Here is an 18280-nt window from a genome sequence, read left to right on the forward strand (position 1 = left end):
ATGAATAACCTTCAACCGAGTTTACCACTCTCGGTTGTATGTTTATACTCCGGAGACTGTCACCAGGGTTGACACTGAGATTTGACACTGAGACTGACACTGGCACTGAGATGATGTCCAAGTCCTTGATCGTGGACATGGATACTCGAATGATTTTGACTCTGCAGAGTTTGTACTCTTTAACCACAGCCAACAGATTTCAGTAGTCACAAGGACTAGTTCCGTTTACGGTGTTTTAGAAGAAACACGTCTAACCGGTACACACCCATTCCACATTCCGTTGCCAGGGATCACCCTCAGCGACGTTCAACAAAAACCTTAAGACGGGGAGGCTACAACCTTGAATAGCATGGGATCAAATTTATATGGCGCGCTCTAAGGGGTGCCCCCCTCTCGGTCCCAACCGGAAACACCCATGCCCCCTGACCGGATGACTGGCTTTAATCCAGGGCCATGGAACCCTCATCGCGGTCCCTCTATTTGGTGTGTACCAGGAAAGAGGTTTGCAACTTACTAAACCGGACTCTTTGCAGAAAACATGTGGCAGCATGAAGGGGAAACGAATGGGATCGAGACTTGACCCACGTTAAAACTGGAGTTCACGGTTGGCATAAAACTGGCATGCTTCAACAATACCAGCCTGCAACCTATCATGTCACCACATGATCGTGTTATCTTATCATCATAAGAACACATCAACTTCGAAGCTCACCGGTAGCTTGCCTTGCATGTACATAACATTCACAAATGCTTATATAGACATGCCATGAGAAAACTACTCGAGCGAACATGCAAAACACTCATCATATCAAAGGTTCAAACATGCTTGCCTGGTTCAGAGAAGTCGGAGTCTAGCTGGGCGAAGTACGCGTCTCCTTTACTCCTCCCGATATCTACGTATCTAAAGAAAAACCGGATACTACATAAATACCGTGCGTGCACAAAAAGTATCCCAAATATTTTTCAAATAAATATGACAAAAAACTAGACAGAAATATAAAGATGACAGAAAAGGTTTCAAGTTAAAATCATCTTTTGTTTAAAAGTTATAAGAGTTTTAGTCCAGGGACCTTTCTGTAATGAAACAGAAAGTTTTCAGGGTTTATTTTATAAAAACAGGAAACGTTTCAGTCTAGAATACGTCAGTCCAGGGGGAAGACGTGTTTTGCCCGAAGGCGTTTTTAGAAAACGTTTCAAAAAGAAGAAAAAACTGACGAAGAGGTCCCACCCGTCGGGTTTGAAAACTGAAACAGAGTGCTGGCGCCCGAGGGCCGCGGTGGTCACCGGCGGCGATCCACGGCGAGGCAGGGGGATCGGGGGTTACCAACGTGTTGGAGTTGAGCGTCGGTGAGCACCACGTCGACGGCGGCCCCAACTCCGGCGGACGGTGGTTCGGGTGAGGTTGATCTCGCGGCGGAGAGCTGCAATGATCGAATTGAGGCTCGGGTTAGGGTACTGGGTGCACTAGGGGTTTGCTGATGCGGTTTGGGAGGCGGGGGTGGCCTCACCTGAGTGAATCAAGCCGGAGCCCGAGGCGGAACGGGGCGGCCGTAGTCGGGGAAGGTGACCTCCTCGGGGTCCTTCTAGTGGCTAGGCGGGGCTCTGGTGAGGTGGAGGTGTGGCGCTGGGTCGAGAATGAGCTCGGGGGCTCCTTTTATAGCCGATCCGAGGCGGTGGCCGTGAACGAGATAACGTCGGCGATGATTACGGCGAGGCAGAGGACGGTCAGGTGGATTAGGGAGCTAGGCATCACCGCGAGGGTTCACTAGTTCCGTTCAAGTGCTAAGCTTGGCTTGCCTTGGGTGTTACTCCACGTTCCCGATGGAATGGCTCACGGGACTCGTCGGCGGCAGAGAGCACGCGCTGTGCTGCTCAGGCCATGGCGACGGTGCCGCAGCGTGCATAGGAAAGCGGACAGCCACGCGGAGGCCACTGGTGGCTTGGGCGATGCTGGACGGCGCCGAAAGGTGGTGCCGATCCCTGCTGGCCGCCACGGGTGGCTCTGCCACCGCAGAAGCTGCCGGCATCGGCGAGACGCATCACCACCGATGATGGTGCCCGTCCAAACGAGTGTTCGATGCTCTGGATAAGGAGGGGAACAGGGAGCAAGGATCCAAGGAGGCTACTGGCGAGATCGTTGACGGGTTTTGATGAAACGACAGTGTCGCCTGAACCCAGACACCGAATCTCTGAACTTTTCTGAATCCAGACAGAAACAGTGCATGCCAGGTGTTCGATGAAATGATTTTGGCATGTGGGAAATTTTTCTGGAGCTGATCTTTGGTGAGGTGGCCTCTTGGTGTATCTGGAAGCTGCATGAATTATCTCAGAATTTTTGGAAAACGAAAAATATGAATTTCACCAAAAATGGCATTTCTAGTCCGAACTTGCAGTGGACAAAATTTTAAATATTTGAACTAAGGCCAAGTGGATCTTGATGGATCTAGGTTGAGGGTACTAAGGACTAGTTAGAGGAGTTGGTTTGGGATCAAAACTCAAAAGAAATTTGGTACTTCCTTTGCAAATCACCTAGGCCCATAAATAATGGCAGAAATAGTTTTTGAGGAAAAATAAATTGAATAAAAGCCAGAAATGGCTTGAGACTTGCTGGAGATGGGAGTCCTGACTTGATCCAAGGCAGGGAGGGGTTTTGGAAGGCTATGTCAAAAAGTGACATGGCAAAAGAGGGAATTTTGAATGGGGAAAAGATTAAACCCATAACTCCTAGGGTTTCTTTTTAATAGAAGAAATTTCAAAAATGAATTTGAGTAGAGGCAAGACAAAAATGAAAAGCTCTCAAGGCCAAAAATCAAGGTTGAGAAGAGTACAAAAATATTTGTCATAAAAGTTTTTGAGGGGGAGAGGGTTTAAGAAAAAATTTAAATAGCTTCCTCCAACTCACATAAAGATTTTGATAAAAACCAAATTGAAATTTTTGGAGTGTCACAATTTGCTTGCCGTTACTAGTCTTATCTTGATTCGGCGGCATCGTGGGATGAAGCGGCCCTGACCGACCTTACACGTACGCTTACGTGAGACTGGTTCCACCGACTGACATGCACTAGTTGCATAAGGTGGCTGGCGGGTGTCTGTCTCTCCCACTTTAGTCGGATCGGATTCGATGAACAGGGTCCTTATGAAGGGTAAATAGAAATTGGCAATTCACGTTGTTGTTTTGGCGTAGGTGAGAAACGTTCTTGCTAGAAACCTATAGCAGCCATGTAAAAACTTGCAACAACAATTAGAGGACGTCTAACTTGTTTTTGCAGCATGTGCCGTGTGATGTGATATAGCCAGAAGGATGTGATGAATGATATATGTGATGTATGAGATGATCATGTTCTTGTAATAGGAATCACGACCTGCATGTTGATGAGTATGACAACCGGCAGGAGCCATAGGAGTTGTCTTTATTTATTTATGACATGCGTGTCAACATAAACGTCATGTAATTACTTTACTTTATTGCTAAAGTGTTAGCCATAATAGTAGAAGTAATAGATGACGGGACAACTTCAAGAAGACACGATAATGAAGATCATGATGATGGAGATCATGGTGTCATGCCGGTGACAACGATGATCATGGAGCCCCGAAGATGGAGATCAAAAGGAGCAAATGATATTGGCCATATCATGTCACTATTTGATTGCATGTGATGTTTATCATGTTTTACATCTTATTTGCTTAGAACGACGGTAGCTTAAATAAGATGATCCCTCATAATAATTTCAAGAAAGTGTTCCCCCTAAGGGCTTGTTCGGTTAATCCCTCCCACAAGGGGATTGGAGAGGATTGGAGGGGATTGAGGTGGATTTTGACTTGTGGGGGATTTAATCCCTCTCAATCCCCTCCAAACCCCTTCAAATCTGAAGGAACCGAACAAGGCCTAACTGTGCACCGTTGCGAAGGTTCGTTGTTTCGAAGCACCACGTGATGATCAGGTATGATAGATTCTAACGTTCGAATACAACGGGTGTAAGCCATATTTACACACGCAATACACTTAGGTTGACTTGATGAGCCTAGCATGTACAGACATGGCCTCGGAACACGGAAGACCGAAAGGTCGAGCATGAGTCGTATAGAAGATACGATCAACATGAAGATGTTCACCGATGTTGGCTAGTCCGTCTCACATGATGATCAGACACGGCCTAGTTAACTCGGATCATGTTTCACTTAGATGACTGGAGGGATGTCTATCTGAGTGGGAGTTCATTGAATAATTTGATTAGATGAACTTAATTATCATGAACTTAGTCTAAAATCTTTACAATATGTCTTGTAGATCAAATGGCCCACGTTGTCCTCAACTTCAACGCGTTCCTAGAGAAAACCAAGCTGAAAGACGATGGCAGCAACTATACGGACTGGTTCTGGAACCTGAGGATCATCCTCATAGCTGCCAAGAAAGATTATGTCCTAGAAGCACCGCTAGGTGACGCACCTGTCCCAAAGAACCAAGACGTTATGAACGCTTGGCAGTCACGTGCTGATGATTACTCCCTCGTTCAGTGCGGCATGCTTTACAGCTTAGAACCGGGGCTCCAAAAGCGTTTTGAGAGACACGGAGCAGATGAGATGTTCGAAGAGCTGAAAATGGTTTTTCAAGCTCATGCCTAGGTCGAGAGATATGAAGTCTCCGACAAGTTCTTCAGCTGTAAGATGGAGGAAAATAGTTCTGTCAGTGAGCACATACTCAAAATGTCTGGGTTGCATAACCGCTTACTCAGCTGGGAGTTAATCTCCCGGATGACGCGGTCATTGACAGAATCCTTCAGTCGCTTCCACCAAGCTACAAGAGCTTTGTGATGAACTTCAATATGCAGGGGATGGAAAAGACCATTCCTGAGGTGTATTCAATGTTGAAATCAGCAGAGGTAGAAATCAAAAAGGAACATCAAGTGTTGATGGTGAATAAAACCACTAAGTTCAAGAAAGGCAAGGGTAAGAAAAACTTCAAGAAGGACAGCAAGGGAGTTTCCGCGCCCGGTAAGCAAGCTGCCGGGAAGAAGCCGAAGAATGGACCCAAGCCCGAGACTGAGTGTTTTTATTGCAAGGGAAGTGGTCACTGGAAGCGTAACTGCCCCAAATACTTAGCGGACAAGAAGGCCGGCAACATTAAAGGTATATGTGATATACATGTAATTGATGTGTACCTTACCAGTACTCGTAGTAGCTCCTGGGTATTTGATACCGGTGCGGTTGCTCACATTTGTAACTCAAAGCAGGAGCTGCGGAATAAGCGGAGACTGGCGAAGGACGAGGTGACGATGCGCGTTGGGAATGGTTCCAAGGTCGATGTGATCGCCGTCGGCAGGCTGCCTCTACATTTACCTACGGGATTAGTTTTAAACCTCAATAATTGTTATTTAGTGCCAGCTTTGAGCATGAACATTGTATCAGGATCTCGTTTAATTCGAGATGGCTACTTATTTAAATCCGAGAATAATGGTTGTTCTATTTATATGAGAGATATGTTTTATGGTCATGCTCCGATGGTGAATGGTTTATTCTTAATGAATCTCGAGCGTAATGCTACATATATTCATAGTGTGAATACCAAAAGATGTAAGGTTGATAATGATAGTCCCACATACTTGTGGCACTGCCGCCTTGGCCACATAGGTGTCAAACGCATGAAGAAGCTCCATGCAGATGGACTTTTAGAGTCTCTTGATTACGAATCATTTGACACGTGTGAACCATGCCTCATGGTAAAATGACCAAGACTCCGTTCTCAGGAACAATGGAGCGAGCAACCAACTTATTGGAAATCACACATACTGATGTGTGCGGTCCAATGAGTGTTGAGGCTCGCGATGGCTATCGTTATGTTCTCACCCTCACTGATGACTTGAGTAGATATGGGTATGTCTACTTAATGAAACACAAGTCTGATACATTTGAAAAGTTCAAGGAATTTCATAGTGAGGTTGAGAATCAACATGACAAGAAAATCAAGTTCTTGCGATCAGATCGTGGGGGAGAATACTTGAGTCACGAATTTGGCACACACTTAAGAAAATGTGAAATAGTTTCACAACTCACGCCGCCTGGAACACCTCAGCGTAATGGTGTGTCCGAACGTCGTAATCGCACTCTATTGGATATGGTGCGATCTATGATGTCTCTTACCGATTTACCGCTGTCATTTTGGGGATATGCTTTAGAGACTGCCACATTCACTTTAAATAGGGCTCTGTCGAAATCCGTTGAGACGACACCGTATGAATTATGGTTTGGGAAGAAACCTAAGCTGTCGTTTCTAAAAGTTTGGGGATGTGATGCTTATGTCAAGAAACTTCAACCTGAAAAGCTCGAACCCAAGTCGGAAAAATGCGTCTTCATAGGATACCCTAAAGAAACTGTTGGGTATACCTTCTACCTCAGATCCGAAGGCAAGATCTTTGTTGCCAAGAATGGGTCCTTTCAAGAGAAAGAGTTTCTCTCGAAAGAAATAAGTGGGAGGAAAGTAGAACTTGATGAAATATTACCTCTTGAACCGGTAAGTGGCGCAGCTCAAGAAAATATTCCTGAGGTGCCTGCACCGACTAGAGAGGAAGTTAATGATGATAATCATGAAACTTCAGATCAAGTTACTACTGAACTTCATAGGTCCATGAGGACACGTTCTGCACCAGAGTGGTATGGCAACCCTGTCTTGGAAATCATGTTGTTAGACAACGGTGAACCTTCGAACTATGAAGAAGCGATGGCGGGCCCGGATTCCGACAAATGGCTGGAAGCCATGAAATCCGAGATAGGATCCATGTATGAAAATGAAGTATGGACTTTGACTGACTTGCCCGATGATCGGCGAGCCACAGAAAATAAATGGATCTTTAAGAAGAAGACAGACGTGGATGGTAATGTGACCATCTATAAATCTCGGCTTGTCGCTAAGGGTTATCGACAAGTTCAAGGGGTTGACTACGATGAGACTTTCTCACCCGTAGCGAAGCTGAAGTCCGTCCGAATCATGTTAGCAATTGCCACATTCTATGATTATGAGATATGGCAAATGGACGTCAAAACGGCATTCCTTAATGGTCTCCTTAAGGAAGAATTGTATATGGTGCAGCCGGAAGGTTTTGTCGATCCTAAAGATGCTGACAAGGTGTGCAAGCTCCAACGCTTGATTTATGGGGTGGTGCAAGCATCTCGGAGTTGGAACATTCATTTTGATGAGATGATCAAAGCGTTTGGGTTTACGCAGACTTATGGAGAAGCCTGCATTTACAAGAAAGTGAGTGGGAGCTCTGTAGCATTTCTCATATTGTATGTGAATGACATACTGTTGATGGGAAATGATATAAAATTCTTGGAAAGCATAAAGGCCTACTTGAACAAGTGTTTTTCAATGAAGGACCTTGGAGAAGCTGCTTATATATTAGGCATCAAGATCTATAGAGATAGATCGAGACGCCTCATTGGTCTTTCACAGAGTATGTACCTTGACAAGATATTGAAGAAGTTCAAAATGGATCCGTCAAAGAAGGGGTTCTTGCCTGTATTGCAAGGTACGAGATTGAGCACGGCTCAATGCCCGACCACGGCACAAGATAGAGGAAAGATGAGTGTCGTCCCCTATGCCTCGGTCATAGGGTCTATCATGTATGCTATGCTGTGTACCAGACCTGATGTAAACCTTGCCGTAAGTTTGGTAGGAAGGTAACAAAGTAATCCCGACATGGAACACTGGACAGCGGTCAAGAATATCCTGAAGTACCTGAAAAGGACTAAGGACATGTTCTCGTGTATGGAGGTGACGAAGAGCTCGTCGTAAAGGGTTACGTCGATGCTAGCTTCGACACAGATCTGGATGACTCTAAGTCACAAACCGGATACGTGTATATTTTGAATGGTGGGGCAGTAAGCTGGTGCAGTTGCAAGCAAAGCGTTGTGGCGGGATCTACATGTGAAGCAGAGTACATGGCAGTCTCGGAGGCAGCACAAGAAGCAGTCTGGGTGAAGGAGTTCATTACCAACCTAGGAGTCATACCCAATGCGTCGGGCCCGATGACTCTCTTCTGTGACAACACTGGAGCTATTGCCCTTGCCAAGGAGCCCAGGTTTCACAGGAAGACCAGGCATATCAAGCGTCGCTTCAACTCCATTCGTGAAAGTGTTCAAAATGGAGACATAGAGATTTGTAAAGTACATACGGACCTGAATGTGGCAGATCCGTTGACTAAACCTCTCCCTAGAGCAAAACATGATCAACACCAGAACTGCATGGGTGTTCGATTCATCACAATGTAACTAGAATATTGACTCTAGTGCAAGTGGGAGACTGTTGGAAATATGCCCTAGAGGCAATAATAAAATGGTTATTATTATATTTCTTTGTTCATGATAATTGTCTATTGTTCATGCTATAATTGTGTTATCCGGAAATCGTAATACATGTGTGAATACATAGACCACAACACGTTCATAGTGAGCCTCTAGTTGACTAGCTCGTTGATCAAAAGATAGTCATGGTTTCCTGACTATGGACATTGGATGTCATTGATAACGGGATCACATCATTAGGAGAATGATGTGATGGACAAGACCGAATCCTAAGCATAGCTCAAAGATCGTGTAGTTCGTTTGTTGTAGCTTTTCCGAATGTCAAGTATCATTTCCTTAGACCATGAGATTGTGCAACTCCCGGATACCGTAGGAGTGCCTTGGGTGTGCCAAACGTCACAACGTAACTGGGTGACTATAAAGGTACATTACAGGTATCTCCGAAAGTGTCTGTCGGGTTGGCACGAATCGAGACTGGGATTTGTCACTCTGTATGACGAAGAGGTATCTCTGGGCCCACTCGGTAATGCATCATCATAATGAGCTCAATGTGGCCAAGTGGTTGATCACGGGATCATGCATTACGGCACGAGTAAAGTGACTTGCCGGTAACGAGATTGAACTAAGTATTGGGATACCAACGATCGAGTCTCGGGCAAGTAACATACCGATTGACAAAGGGAATTGTATACGGATTGATTGAATCCACGACATCGTGGTTCATCCGATGAGATCATCGTGGAGCATGTGGGAGCCAACATGGGTATCCAGATCCCGCTGTTGGTTATTGACCAGAGAGGCGTCTCGGTCATGTCTGCATGTCTCCCGAACCCGTAGGGTCTACACACTTAAGGTTCGGTGACGCTAGGGTTGTAGAGATATTAGCATACGGTAACCCGAAAGTTTTTCGAAGTCCCGGATGAGATCTTGGACGTCACGGGGAGTTCCGAAATGGTCCGGAGGTGAAGATTTATATATAGAAAGTCAAGTTTCGGCCATCGGAAAAGTTTCAGGGGTAATCGGTATTGTACCGAGACCACCGGAAGGGTCCCGGGGGTCCATCGGGTGGGGCCACCTATCCCGGAGGGCCCCATGGGCTGAAGTGGGAGGGGAACCAGCCCCTAATGGGCTGGTGCGCCCCCCTTGGGCCTCCCCCTGCGCCTAGGGTTGGAAACCCTAGGGGTGGGGGGCGCCACCCTTGCCTTGGGGGGCAAGGCACCCCCTTGGCCGCCGCCCCCCTAGGAGATTGGATCTCCTAGGGCCGGCGCCCCCCCCCCCCAGGTACCCTATATATAGTGGGGGAGGGAGGGCAGCCGCACCCAAGCCCTTGGCCTCTTCCTCTTCCTCCTGTGACACTCCTCCGTCTCCTTGCACTTGGCGAAGCCCTGCCGAGATCACCGTTGCTTCCATCACCACGCCGTCGTGCTGCTGGATTTTCATCAACCTTTCCTTCCCCCTTGCTGGATTAAGTTGGAGAAGACGTCTTCCCAACCGTACGTGTGTTGAACGCGGAGGTGTCGTCCGTTCGGCACTTGGTCATCGGTGATTTGGATCACGTCGAGTACGACTCCATCAACCCCGTTCTCTTGAACACTTCCGCGCGCGATCTACAAGGGTATGTAGATGCACTACTCTCTCCCTCATTGCTAGATGACTCCATAGATTGATCTTGGTGATGCGTAGAAAATTTTAAAATTCTGCTACGTTCCCCAACATAAGCTCCCTGCTGAAAACTATTCATTTCCCACTCGAACAGAGAAAAGCATATCCCTGATTGCAAAAACATGATTACTAGAAATCGTGTTCATTTCCCACTCAAAACACCAAACACGATTTAGTAAAAAATGCAGGGGGGTAGGTCATGAACAACACATGATTGCTAGAGAACATCAAAAGGAAAAAAAGGCATAAATTAACTGATTGTTAGAGGTTATCAGTAAAAAGGTTCAGAGTTCTACAGCGGGCATGGCACTCAACTACAGTGTGAAGAGCATTGTAATCATCTGGAGCAGAAAGGCAAAGAAATGACAGGACATTTCATATCTAGAAACAAAATGTGTGGTTTCTGTAAACATAATAGGATTAGAAAATGCTACATGATGGTTTGTTCAGTAGAGGAATAATCCCAGGATGTAGCATGTATCATGGGGTCAAAACCTGGGACTCCCTATTGTAATTTGATTTTGATTATTAATTTTTCCGTGAGCACATGAATCACAATATTTGTGTTGTAGTGAACACAAACTGATCACATTCCCCCCATGTGAAAACACACACAAAAAAAGACCAAGTAACCTGACAAACATTGGCCTTTTACAAAAAAGGACCAAGCAACAATTCAGATTACAGTACTTGAGCTTGCCTGCAAACACAGAAATCGACAACATATATTTGCCTACAGAACAAACATAGATGTTGCCTACAGAAACCTTCGTCCAGCTTAACTACTGTGTGAGTTTGCCTACATATATACAGGATGAGTACTTGAGTTGCCTACAAACACATAAATGGACAACGTATATTTGCCTAATATGCAGGCAACAGAGATGAGGTTTTGCTGTAGGCAACGTAATTAGGCAACCAACACAATATGCAGGCAAACAGAGATGAAGTTTTGCTCTAGGCAAACAGCTCTGACGCGATTTTGGTTTGAATCGCCGACGAGGACTACGATTTCGCCTCCCCGCTCACGATTTTAGTCTCCAGTTTGCTCCCCTACCCTTCTTCCCCAGAAACGACGAGAAAAAAAATGGAGAGCCGCCGGAAAACTGACCTGCGGTTTGTAGATGTGGCAGAGACGCGTTGGTTCCTTGTCGGCCAGCCGCCCATGCGCGCCCCCTTCCTCTCTTCTCCCCGTCTTGTCCGCGGCGCAGCATCTCGCCCGTCGGTCCACTTGTTGGTCATGCACGCGGTTCCCCTCTGCCCTGATGTGGGTGGTCGTTCCAACTGGAAAGGCTCTCCTCGTCGGTGGTGGACTCTCGCCGGCTACGGTGGGTCGAATTCTGGCGGCTAGGGATTGTTGGATTCTATCGACCCGTGTGGAAAGCATGAGAGAGGGGAATGGGAGATGGGGAAGAACCGGAGGTGAGCGTTTCCAAAATTCCAAAACAACAAAAGGCACCGCATCTCGGTCGGATTCTCTCCTCCACGTGTGGTGTCCTTGTTTCTGATGGACGGTCGTCGTGCGGCCGCTCCAGCGTTCGGGAGAGCGCACGGGCGTCAGTCAGCGTTTAGGTTAAAATTAGGGTCCCGATAACTGCCACACGTGTGGTGTATCGGGTAGTTGTGCCACACGCCTCGTGTGGCATGGACAGCAACCAGCCCACACATCTACGTGTGGGCAAAACAACTAATGCCTACACACATCTTTTTTCCCTCCTGAACCCTCTCACACGCGTACGTGTAGGCGAAGTTGATAATGCCCACACGCCTGTATGTCAGGCCTTGTACCCTTCTGGTCCCGCACGCGACGCGTGACACCCACCGCGTGCCCGCAGTGGCCATGGTCCAGACCCTCGTCCATATTCGTTTATCTGCGGTTGCCATGTCGCTGAACTACGGTTGCCATGTCGGACAACTGCAGTTGCCATGGTTGCTCAACTGCAGTTGCCATGTATGGTCTGATCTAATGTAGTTGCCATGATTTCATAACTTTAGGAGTTGCCACATACTAACACTAGGCGGTTGAGAGAGTTGTCATGTGCTCACAAGCATGCTAGGGCAGTTGCCATGTAAAAAGGAAGAGTTGCCATCTGCTTACGTGCACGTTAGGGCAGTTGCCATGTACGTGCACGTTGGGGCAGTTGCCATGTACCATGCAAAAACACATGGCAACTCGGTAAAAGACAGTTGCCATCTGCTTACGTGCATACTAGGCAGTTGCCCTGTACCCTGCAAAAACACATGGCAACTCGGGTAAAAAAAGAGAGTTGCCACCTGCTTATAAAGCACAGTACAGGCAGTTGCCATATGCGCTGCAAAAACACATGGCAACTAGCAGCTTACGTGTGGGAGAGGAGACGGGCGTGTGGGCGAGATGGCAAATGCCCACACACCAGCCCTTGTACGTGACTGGAAACTGGTGTGTGGGTGACCTGCTAAACGCCCACACACCGGCCCCTCCGTGTGATAAAACGGATGTGTGGGCGAACTATGTCACACACCACACACACGCCTTGTCCTACGTGGCACAGAAAATCAGCTAGATTGTGTCAAGATTCGTGCATATAGTACTGGACGGTGATGGATGCGTGTGGTTGAGATGGTCAAAGCCCACACGTATGGGCGTTAACATTTCCGTAAAATTAATGATAGATCGTCGGATATAGCAAAATCACCACGCATAAATTAAAATGATGCGTTCCTTTGCTAGTATCAGGCGACAGGCGATGTCTTAAGTGTTATTTGCAGCTTACTAAGCTAGCTGTATCGAGTTAAAATCAATGAAGATCTAGCTCAGAAAAAAATCACTAAAAAGCTCGATACGGGGAAAAAATGTCATAACATGCATGGAATTCTTTTTTCTTGATGCGAACTCTCTCATACACATGAAAACATGGGAAGGCAACAGAGTCACAACTGAGTGAAAAATAAACAGAGGGACTCATCATCATGACATGATTTTGTAATTTTACATCCAAAATGCGACAGGATCTTGAGCGAGGAACCGCTGAGTGGTTGCTTTAGGCACTTTGTAGTATTGCACCAGACGGCTCTTGTCAGTCGTGAGGTCTCTATTCATGTCATGGCTGAGAGAGAATGTGGTCAATCGATACAGACAGCGACCGGGTGGTCATGCTGGCACGTATCCCTCGTCCTCCTCGTTGAACTCCTGATCATCTATGAGCTCCTGATAAACGTCGTCGTCCTCAATGGGGAAAGAGCGATCGGGTGGTCGCACATACCCCTCGTTCTCCTCCTTAAACTCCTGATCATGTTTGAGCTCCTGATGAACGTAGTCGTCCTCAATGGAGACATAATGACCGGGTGGTCGCGCATATCGCTCGTCCTCCTCCTTGAACTCATGATCATCTTTGAGATCCTGATGAGCGTTGCCGTCCTCAATGGAGACACAGGGACCAGGTGGTCGCTCATATCCCTCGCCCTCCTCCTTGAACTCCTGATCATCTTTGAGCTCCTGTTGAGCGTTGTCGTCCTCAATGGAGACACACTACTAAGAGGCAGAATTTGCGGTGCTGTCCCGTGTAGACGAGGATAGCGCCTACATGCCTCTCGGCCGGGTCCTCGCTGAACAGATTCTCCTTGCCGAGCTTCCACGCCGGGGCGGGGCCGGCGGTGGAGCCGAGCGCATAGCAGGAGCAGAGTCGGCCGAGGGTGTCCGGGTCTTTGGAGAGGCCGACAAAGGCGTCGAGCTGCGGGTCAAAGTGGCAGCGGCCGGCGAAGGGCAGCGCCCACTTGCCAAGTCGCTTCCACGACAGTTCCTCCGTGTCAAAGGTGAAGGTGGCCTCCTCCTCTTCCGTGTCAGTGATGTTCATCTTGGTGGTGCTCACAAGTAAGGTCCGCCCGTCGGGGTGCACGGCGTAGGAGGCGACGGTATAAACCTTGAACGGCGGGTCCGGGAGCCGCTCCCACGACCACTCCACGCCGCGAGACCGACCCAGCGGCGGGGGGCAGGTCGGCTCCCAGACGAGTATCTCGAAGGAGGATTCGCTCAGGCTGAAGAGCTTATTGCCGACAGAGAGGTAGATGGGATTGATCGGGTACTCCTGCCCGGGGCCGAAGGTCATGCTCATGGAGCGGACGTCCAGCATGGGGACGAAGGTCCCGGCCAGCAATCTGCGGCCTGCGGGATCCCTGGTACTCATCGCCAAGATCCTGGTGCCGAAGGCCGACGCGAAGTACTCCGCGCACCCATGCGTCGCCTCCAAGCGGAAGAACGCCGGAGGCAGGTCCGGCACGTCGTCGTCGGCTTGGCCGGAGACGGCGGCCGTCAGGTTTAGCTTGCGGATGGAGTATCCACACGACCAGTCATCAAAGACGATGTAGAGGTGATGCCGCCGACGCCTCCGCCCACGGCGGCTGCCGCGCCGCCTTGGCATCCTTGCCTTCTCGCCGCCGAGTTCTTCCGGCGGGATACGCGCACATACAAAGCTTAGGCCAAATCAAGCTATTGGACCGATCCTTGGAGTACACGCAGGAAAGCTAGCTAGCTAAACTAGCGATCGGATTCGTCGGACGGGCGCACAGGAAACTCTATGACTAAAACCGAATATGACTTGACTTCCATCACGTGTATGACTAAAACTCTAACCTGACGTACATAATTTTGGAACTAGCAAAAGGGTCCATGCGTTGCAACGGGTGCATCTCTCTTTCAACATCAAGATATCGAGTAGAAACGGCTCATCATGGCTCATAAACTTGGTGCAAATCTCTAACATCCTAAATATTAGCAGAACATTCTCATATGGATGTATTTTGTAGCTTACACTATTACACAATGTATAGTACATCCTAGATTATGTGACCGAGTCATGTAATTTTCTTTTATGACCGGTTGTGGTCCATTCTCTTTAATGCACTATTCCAGCTGCGATTTTGATGTATTTTGTTTTCTTACAGCTTTTAGTTATTTTGATTTAAATTGCAATCGTACAACTCCAACGAAATAAAAATGTCATATTACGTCAATCTGATTATATAGTGATTGATTATGCATTTTAGTGGAATCCATCGCTAAGGATACAAATCAGTTTTTACTTAAAATACTATTTAATTTAAGTAGGGTATATTACTTTGTATTAATTTTCTTTTATTCTGAAAACGCTTCTGCCTGCAAGTTTGGTCGATTATGATGTGTTTTTATCAGTATAATATTTTTTTGTTTTGTTACTATATGTGTTGAATTGTTGATTCTGGCACATATCTTCTACTCTTTACCAATTATTGAGGGATTTTATGACTTAATATGCAGAAATAGATGGAGAAGTAAAAAAAAACATAACTGTCATGTGGCAGTACAGGTTTGAGCTGTGAGCCAAGAACGATTGATCTTGTAGCTCTCCTTGTAGCATGTCTCCATACCCCCAAACGTGTCAAGCAGGCAGCTGCTGTCAAGTTTAACGGAGACGGCGATTTTGATGACGTCTGTGCGTGTGGTTGAGCCCTTGCCTCGTCTAGTCCTACCATAATTTTTCTGGCCCCTCCCTTTTTATTTTAAATTTTTAACTAGCAAAAGGGCCCGTGCGTTGCAACGAAAAAAAACTACACATAGTTCAATATCTCATAGATGGTCTTGTAGATTTGACAAACTACGGTTTTCAGATCAAGCAACACCAACTTAGAGCATCTTCAGATAATATACCAATAAATCATGACAGTTGTATGTATGTCAAAACAATAAACAATTGTATGTATGAGAAAAGAGAAGTGTATGTCTCGCTTCAATAGCCAAAAGAATCGGCCAAAAACGAAATCAATTTTATTCAAATCTTATGTCAAGGATATCAGTACAATTTTTAGATCGTTTACAACCAGCCCCGAATAAATGCACTCTAGCGAGGCCCAATAGCATATGGTGGAACTACCCTGTCCTAGACAACCTGACCTAACCCCTCTACACAAAGACTTTGGGAAAAAATACAGCAATAGGAAACATACCTCTTCTATGTAACAAAAAAAAACTGTCGGATTTCGGGTTCCGGCAGACCCTTGAGGTTCGAATACTATGGTGTGCGCGGAGATTTCGCCTCCTACCTCCCTGCATCCCTCCGCCACGCTAGGATCAAAGCTACGAAAAGAACAACACAAGGCACACAGGGTTTATACTGGTTCGGGTCACCGTTGTGGTGTAATACCCTATTCCAATGTGTGGTATGGTGGATTGCATCTTGGACTGATGATAGTGGACAGTACAAGGAAGAACAGCCTCGCGAGGGTCTGTTCTTGGCTGGGGTGATGAACTTGTAACACCCTCGATGCGACTATATCTCCCACGTGTCGAGGCACGACTTAGAGGCATAATCGCATTGAAGGCATATGTCGCAAGTTAGGCAATCTTCACAACATCCCATGTAATATAGATAAAAAAAGGAGAGATAACATAGTTGGCTTACACTCGCCATGTCAATCAAGTACATAAATAACATTACATCATCCAAACACTCATGGCTCGACTACGACGCCAAAATAAAAGATAACCCAACATGCGACACGGTCCCGATCACCCCCAACTGGGCACCACTACTGATCATCAGGAAAGGAAACATAGTATCGTTGAGAGTCCTCGTCGAACTCCCACTTGAGCTCGAGCGCGCCATCTGGAGCGGAATCATCAGGCCCTGCATCTGGTGTAATAGTAATTTGTGAGCCACAGGGACTCAGCAATCTCGCACCCTCGCGATCAAGACTATTTGAGCTTATAGGTAAGGCAAGGTAAATATGTGGAACTGCAGCAAGCGACTAGCAAATATGGTGGCTATCCTATTCGCAAAATAGAGCGAGAAGAGGAGGCAAAGCGCGAACGAGAAACTAGAGAGCAACCTGCGCAAGCATTACTCCAACACCGTGTCCACTTCCCGGACTCCGCCGAGAAGAGGCCATCACGGTAACACACTCAGTTGATTCATTTTAATTAAGTTAAGGTTCAAGTTATCTACAACCGGACATTAACAAATTCCCATCTGCCCATAACCGCGGGCACGGCTTTCGAAAGTTCAAATCCCTGCAAGGGAGTCCCAACTTAGCCCATGACAAGCTCTCACGGTCAACGAAAGAATAGACCTCCTCTCGAGACGTTCCGATCAGACTCGGTACCTCGGTTCTTCAAGACACTTCGACAGGTTAAAACTAATCCAGCAACACCGCCCGAATGTGCCGACAAATCCCGATAGGATCTGCACATATCTCTTTCTCAGGGCACACTCAGATTGTCCTAGGTACGGGTAGGCCAGCCCAGAGTTGCCCCTGGTGGCCACCGACAGCTGACAGGTGGACCAACACTCAGAGGAGCACTGGCCCGGGGGGGTTAAAATAAGATGACCCTCGGGCTCCGGAAACCCAAGGGAAAAAGGGGATAGGTGGCAAATGGTAAAACCAAGGTTGGGCATTGCTGGAAAAGCTTTAATCAAGGCGAACTATCAAGGGGTTCCCATTATAACCCAACCGCGTAAGGAACGCAAAATCCGGGAACATAACACCGATATGACGGAAACTAGGGCGGCAAGAGTGGAACAAAACACTAGACGAGAGGCCGAGCCTTCCACCCTTTACCAAGTATATAGATGCATTAAGATAACATGGCAATATAATGATATCCCAACAAGTAAAATAATGTTCCAACAAGGAACGGTCTTCAATCTTCACCTGCAACTAGCAACGCTATAAGAGGGGCTGAGCAAAGCGGTAATATAGCCAAACAACGGTTTGCTAGGACATGGTGGGTTAGAGGTTTGACATGGCAATTTGGGAGGCTTGAAAGCAAGTGGTAGGCATCGTAGCATTGGCATAGCAAAAGAGCGAGCATCTAGCAAAGCAAAGATAGTAGTGATTTCGAGGGTATGATCATCTTGCCTGCAAAGTTGTCAGAGTTGACTGGATCCTCGAAAGCAAACTCAACGGGCTTCTCGTTACCGGACTCGTCTCCCGGCTCTACCTAAACAAGACAAACAAGCAAACGGAACACAATCAACCATGTGCAAGGCTCAAACAATTGATGCAAGGATGGTATGCGATGCGGGATGCATATGCAAGATGTGACAAGGAATGCATGAACCTGGCCTCAACTTGGGAAATCCAAGTGTGCCACTGGAAAGATGAGATGAAATCGCTTGAAAACGATATAAAGAACGCCGGAATCGGAGTTACGGTTTGGAAATGGTAAGCGATTTAAATATGACCATGTTCTGCGATTTACAACAAGTAGCCATCTAAATGCAACAAGATTAACATGCTACAGCACCCAAACATGGCATAAAAATACATGGCAGGAATCCATTCAAGATGCTTAACAAAAGTCTTG

The 18280-nt window shown here is 47.0% G+C and overlaps 1 protein-coding gene across 5 annotated transcripts in view; it reads right to left on the reverse strand.

Annotated features, from left to right (window-relative positions):
• LOC123151038 (uncharacterized) overlaps positions 1–11428 on the reverse strand; it is a 36120-nt gene extending 24692 nt beyond the window's left edge. For 3 of the 5 annotated variants that reach the window (XR_006475466.1, XR_006475463.1, XR_006475464.1), the window contains exon 1: positions 11075–11417. Coding sequence is in view for 1 of the 5 variants with exons in the window: in XM_044570821.1 (XP_044426756.1) it covers positions 11075–11350 (276 nt within the window). In the remaining 4 variants the exon portion in view is untranslated. Of the gene's footprint in view, positions 1–525; positions 902–11074 lie in introns of those variants that run through there. The other 2 variants (XR_006475465.1, XM_044570821.1) reach the window with 2 other exon arrangements.
• Positions 11429–18280: the final 6852 nt, after the last annotated feature.

Source organism: Triticum aestivum, chromosome 7A (assembly GCF_018294505.1).
Source record: "Triticum aestivum cultivar Chinese Spring chromosome 7A, IWGSC CS RefSeq v2.1, whole genome shotgun sequence".
Lineage (NCBI taxonomy): Eukaryota > Viridiplantae > Streptophyta > Magnoliopsida > Poales > Poaceae > Triticum > Triticum aestivum.